We start from the raw sequence: 6175 nt of genomic DNA on the forward strand, positions 1-6175 counted from the left end.
AAGATGGAAGATAAAAAGAGAGTACAGGAAAGAAAACGCACAATAGAAAAAGAACCAGTGTTAGAAGAGGAACAGAACAGAATGGAACAAACCAGCCAAAGCGAGGGATTACAACATGTCCAAAGGGTGGAAAAAACTGAAATCAAACCACCCAAGGGATGTAAGGAGCAAATGGGTACGGAACAAAATGAATATTCAATAAAGGAAGAGAAGGAGTTTAAAGGTGAAAAAGAAAACCAAGCGAAAGAGAACAAATCTTTATTAGTAGCAACAACGAAAGAGAAAGGAAGGAGAGAACAAACAGCTAAGAAAAATGTATTTTGGATGCAAAAGAAGAATAAATCAGAAGATTTACAAGAAAATAGAATTGAAAAGTTGCCAAAGGCAACAATCAGAACCAAGACACCAGGTTGTCTTCAAAAGCTTTTCGGGAAAAGGGTAAATTCTGAAAGAAAGTCAAAAGCAAGGTTATCTTGTTTGAGTGGGATGGATGAAAATTAAAGGAGGAATCAGACTGAAAAATCAAAGTATTGAAAAAAATATAAAATTTGTATTTTCAGCCTACTTCTTAAAATTAATTATTTGGTATCAAATCACTGTTAAATTTATTTTATGTGGATTTATACAGGAATTCAGAAGCACGTCATTTGCAACTGATCTGAGTGAATTTCTAAGTCAGACCAGGACCAATAATTTTCTTGAGTCATTCACAGTTCATCCCTTCTGCTCCTTATCTCTAATGTACAATTGGCTGATCTGGCCCAATGTATCATCTGTTTAGTCCAATGCAATAAGACTTGCCAATGTGATTTTCTAAAAAATCTTTAGAAAGTGTTTGCTTTTATTCCGAATGTTGATGCTTGTCAACCCCTGGTGGATTTAAAACATGCTGCTACAGAGAATATTTAACATCACAGTGTAGATCTTACAGAAAAATGTGATTATTGTTTTAATATAAATTACCAATGTCATCTGTAACTAGAATTATACAACAATATGACAGCACAGTTATTCAACAGGAATAGATTCGAAATGATCATTTGTGAGCAAAGATATCCTCCACGCTCTTTTAATAAAAGTAGTATGCACTGGCATGCAAGGCGATCCATGTGGAAGACAGACTCCTACATTCCATCATTTCAGTGATGACCTATCAGTATCAGCTGTGGCTCAGTTGGTAGCACACTCGCCTCTGAGCCAAAAGGCTGAGGGTTCAAGTCCCACTCTATGGAACTTGAGCACTTTAAAGTCTACGTTGACACTCCAGTGTAGTGCTGAGGGAGTGCTGCACTGTCGGAGGTGCTGTCTTTCAGATGAGATGTTAAACCGAGGTCCTGTCTACTCTCTCAGGTGGATGTGAAAGATCCCAGGGCACTATTTCAAAGAAGATTAGGGGTGTTAACCCCAGTGTCTTGGCCAATATTTATCCCTCAACCAACATAACAAAAAACAGATTATCTGGTCATTGCTGTGTGCAAATTGGCTGCTGCATTTTCCACATTACTGTACTATGCTTCAAAAGTACTTCATTGACTAGTGCTTTGGGATGTCCGGTGGTTGTGAAAGGTGATATACCTATCAATTCATCCAATGAAAAGCGACAAGTTAAGACAGTAACTATAGGTTTTTATTGGCTAAATAACAGAGACCACCCTCGTGGGTGATCGGATCCAACAAGGAGGAATACCAGCCAGTCGACCACCTTTATACCTGGGCAAGTAGGTGGAGCCATGGGCGGAGTCAGCAGTGGTCAGCCCAGGTATAACAGCGTGACAAGAGGCGACCTCGTGTAGTGATACAACAGTGTAAACAGTGATAACCATAGTGTAACGATATAACAGTGATAACCATAGTGTAACGATAGTGAACGATAAAAGTGGTTTACCACATTCACCCCTTGTTTAGATTTGAGTCCGGCGGGGTGAAGTGTACTACCAGTTCGGGTATGTCAGTCTGTCCGGAGGTCTCGTAAGCCTTTCCGATCGTCGCAGCAGCGGCGGCGGTGATGCAGTATCCGATGTTAATGCTGGTGTCTGTGTGGTTGGCGAAGGCTCGTGGGGTTCCGGCATGCCGTCTACCTGGGCTGGATTTGGGGGGGTGGTGGGGGGTAACGGTGGTGTCTCAGGGATGCCCGAGGGTGCGAGGTCTCGTAAGGAGACTGTGTCCTCCCGCCCGTCTGGGTATGCCACATAGGCGTACTGGGGGTTGGCGTGCAGGAGGTCCACCCTCTCGACCAGGGGGTCCGTTTTATGGGCCCTCGCGTGCTTTTGCAGCAAGACGGGCCCCGGAGAGGTCAGCCAAGTTGGTAGCGTGGTTCCCGTAGTCGACTTCCTGGGGAAAACAAACATTCGTTCATGGGGGGTGGCGTTAATGGCAGTGCAAAGCAGTGACCGGATGGAATGCAGCGCTGCCGGGAGGACTTCCTGCCAGCGAGAGGTTGGGAGGCCCTTGGACTTTAAGGCTAAGAGAACGGCCTTCCAGACAGTCGCGTTCTTTCTTTCCACCTGGCCGTTCCCTCGGGGGTTGTAGCTGGTGGTCCTGCTTGCAGCAATACCTCTCGCTAGTAGGAACTGGCAAAGTTCCTCGCTCATGAAGGAGGAGCCCCGGTCGCTATGTATATAGTTCGGGAACCCGAACACGGCGAAGAGGTCGTTCAGGCATTTGATGACTGTGGTACTGGTCATGTCTGGGCAGGGGAAGGCAAAGGGGAAACGGGAGTACTCGTCAATGATGTTGAGGAAGTACACATTACGGTCAGAGGACGGGAGGGGCCCCTTAAAATCGATGCTCAAGCGCTCGAAGGGGCGGGTGGCCTTGATCAGGCTTGCTCTGTCCGGCCTAAAGAAATGCGGTTTGCATTCGGCACAGGTTTGGCAGTTCCTGGTCATGGTCCTGACCTCCTCGATGGAGTAGGGCAGGTTGCGGGCCTTAATGAAGTGGTAAAGTCTGGTGACTCCGGGGTGGCAGAGGTCGTTGTGGAGGGTCTGCAGTCTATCAATTTGCACGTTGGCGCATGTACTTCGTGATAGAGCATCTGGGGGTTCGTTCAGTACAAGATCTCATAATCATAGGTGGAGAGCTCGATTCTCCACCTCAAGATCTTGTCGTTCTTGATTTTGCCCCTCAGCTTGTTATTAAACATAAAAGCGACCGAACGCTGGTCGGTGAGGAGGGTAAATCGTTTGCCTGCCAGGTAATGCCTCCAGCGTCGTACAGCCTCCACGATCGCCTGGGCCTCCTTCTCGACCGAGGAGTGTCGGATCTCAGGGCCCTGGAGGGTCCTTGAGAAGAAGGCCACCGGTCTCCCCTCCTGGTTAAGGGTTGCGGCTAGGGCGAAGTCGGATGCATCGCTCTCCACTTGGAAAGGGATAGACTCATCCACCGCGTGCATTGCGGCCTTAGCAATGTCTCCCTTAATGAGGGAGAAGGCTGCGCACGCTTCTGCCGTCAGGGGGAAGGAGGCGGACTTCATGAGGGGTCTGGCTTTGTCCGCATAATTCGGCACCCATTGGGCATAGTAGGCGAAGAGCCCCAGGGTCCTCTTCAGCGCCTTTGGACAGTGGGGGAGGGGAAGCTCCATGAGGGGGCGCATTCTTTCGGGGTCGGGGCCGATGACTCCGTTCTCTACTACGCAGCCGAGGCTGGCAAGGCGCGAGGTGTTAAACACACATTTCTCCTTATTGTAGGTGAGGTTCAGCCGTTGGGCCGTACAGAGGAATCTCTCCAGATTAACATCATGGTCCTGCCGGTCGCGGCCGCAGATGGTGATGTTATCTAGATAGGGGAACGTGGCTTGCAGCCCGTTCTGGTCAACCATCCGGTCCATCTCCCTTTGGAAGACCGAAACCCTGTTGGTGACGCCGAAGGGAACCCTAAGGAAGTGGTAGAGGCGGCCATTCGCCTCGAAGGCGGTATACTGGCGGTCCTCAGAGCGGATAGGGAGTTGGTGGTAGGCCGACTTAAGGTCGATGGTAGAGAATATTCGGTACTGTGCAATCTGATTGACCATATCAGATATGCGGGGAAGGGGGTATGCGTCCAGCTGGGTGTACCGGTTTATGGTTTGGCTGTAGTCGATGACTAGGCGGTTTTTATCGCCGGTCTTAACGACTACGACCTGGGCACGCCAGGGGCTGTTGCTCCTCTTGATGATGCCCTCTTTCAGGAGACGCTGCACCTCAGAGCTAATGAAAGCTCTGTCCCCGGCGCTGTACCGCCTGCTCTTGGTAGCGACGGGTTTACAGTCGCGGGTGAGGTTGGCGAACAGGGAGGGAGGCGGAACCCTGAGGGTGGATAGGCCGCAGGTGGTACGCGGTGGGCAGTTTAAAGGCTGTTGGTTGTCGACTGTGAGTGGGGGGAGGGGTCCACCGTATGCCAAAGTAACACTTTGAAGGTGGGATTGGAAATCCAGCCCTAGTAGGACGGCAGCGCAGAGTTGGGGCAGGACGAGAAGTTTAAAATTTTTATACTCCGTGCCCCTAACCGACAGGGTCACAACACAGTATCCGCTGATGTCTGTTGAATGGGACCTCGACGCCATCGAGATCCGGTTGCGCGTTGGCTGGACAGTGAGGGAGTAGTGGCTCACCGTGTCTGGATGGATGAAACTCTCCGTGCTTCCGCTGTCGAACAGGCAGGTCATGGCATGGCCGTTTACTTTGATGTCCATCATGGACTTGGACAGGTGATGCGGGCGAGCTTGGTCCAGTGTGACGGAGGCTAGTGTATGGCTGAGCGAGCTGCTGTAGTCTGCGGGTGAGGCTGCGGTCGGGTCTGGAGACAAGGTGGCGGTCGAGTGTGGTGAACAAAATGGCGGTGCCCACGACGTTGCATAAAATGGCGGAGAAGATGGCCGCCCCCACAACTCACATGAGACACTGCCGGTGTCGGTGGCCTTGATCAAAGATGGCTGCCCCCATGACTCACACGAGGGGATACTGGCATCTGTGGCCTTGATGAAAGATGGCCGCCCCCACAACTCGCATGAGGCACTGCTGGCGTCTGTGGCTTTCCCCCTGCAGGCCTTCGCGAAGTGGCCTTTCTTGTGGCAGTCGGAGCAGGTCGCGTTTCTTGCAGGGCAGCGTGCCCTCGGGTGTTTCGCCTGGCCACAGAAAAAGCAGCCGGCGGCCCGATCGCGGGGCTCCGATGTCGCAGCCGGTACCAGGGGTGGCGGTCCCGATCGGGTCCGGGACGCCGACGCTGAGGTAGGTCCCAGAGGCGGCGGTGCGAGGGGTATTGCGGTCGGGGTCGGGCCCGAGTCCCAGGGTTGCGCAGCACAGTACCTGGAATACGCCTCGAGGTCCCGATGGGCCACTTCCAGAGAGCGAGTGAGGGCTGCAGCTGTGTTCAGGTCGAGGTCCTTTGATTCGAGCAGTCTTTGCCGTGAGTAGTCGGACCGAAGGCCTTTCACGAAGGCATCGCGGATATTCTCTTCAGTATTTTCTACAGCCGTTACAGCTTTAAAGTCACAGTCCCTGCCGAGTGTAGCGCCCGTAAAAATTCATCTACAGACTCTCCTGGCTGTTGCGGGCGGCATCTTAGGAGATGTCTGGCATACATAGAATTTACCGGGCTCCGGTACTGCTCTTTCAGCAGGTTGAGGGCGGCCTCATATGTAGTAAGGTCCTGGATGAGTGCAAATACTTTAGGGCTCACTTGGGCGGTCAGAACTCTTAGTTTGGATCTCTGAGGCACGCCGGATTCTCCCAGGTAGGATTCGAAACAGCTCAGCCAGTGTTTGAAGTCGAGGGCTGAGTTTGCTGCCTGTGGGTTTAGATCCAGGTACGGCGGTCGCAGGGCTCGCAGCCAGGCCGGCTGCTGTGGCTGTTGTAGCTGGGCGTCTGACTGGTCGTTTGGCTGCTCCGTTAAAGACATTTCAAAATTTAGCCAATAAAATTGATATACCTATCCATTCATCCAATGAAAAGCGACGAGTTAAGACAGTAACTATAGGTTTTTATTGGCTAAATAACAGAGCCCACCCTCGTGGGTGATCGGATCCAACAAGGAGGAATACCAGCCAGTCGACCACCTTTATACCTGGGCAAGTAGGTGGAGCCATGGGCGGAGTCAGCAGTGGTCAGCCCAGGTATAACAGCGTGACAAGAGGCGACCTCGTGTAGTGATACAACAGTGTAAACAGTGATAACCATAGTGTAACGATATAACAGTGATA

The 6175-nt window shown here is 51.2% G+C and overlaps 1 protein-coding gene across 1 annotated transcript in view; it reads left to right on the forward strand.

The window, feature by feature from the left end:
* LOC147115896 (uncharacterized) overlaps positions 1 to 1731 on the forward strand; it is a 52006-nt gene extending 50275 nt beyond the window's left edge. The window contains 1 exon segment of the mRNA XM_085990545.1: positions 2 to 1731. Coding sequence (XP_085846671.1) covers positions 2 to 501 — 500 coding nt within the window. The 3' untranslated portion in view covers positions 502 to 1731.
* The last annotated feature ends 4444 nt before the right edge of the window (positions 1732 to 6175 follow it).

The sequence above is a fragment of the Somniosus microcephalus genome, chromosome 6 (assembly GCF_052327205.1).
Source record: "Somniosus microcephalus isolate GS21.2 chromosome 6, FLI_Smic_1.0, whole genome shotgun sequence".
In the NCBI taxonomy this organism is placed as follows: Eukaryota; Metazoa; Chordata; class Chondrichthyes; order Squaliformes; family Somniosidae; genus Somniosus; species Somniosus microcephalus.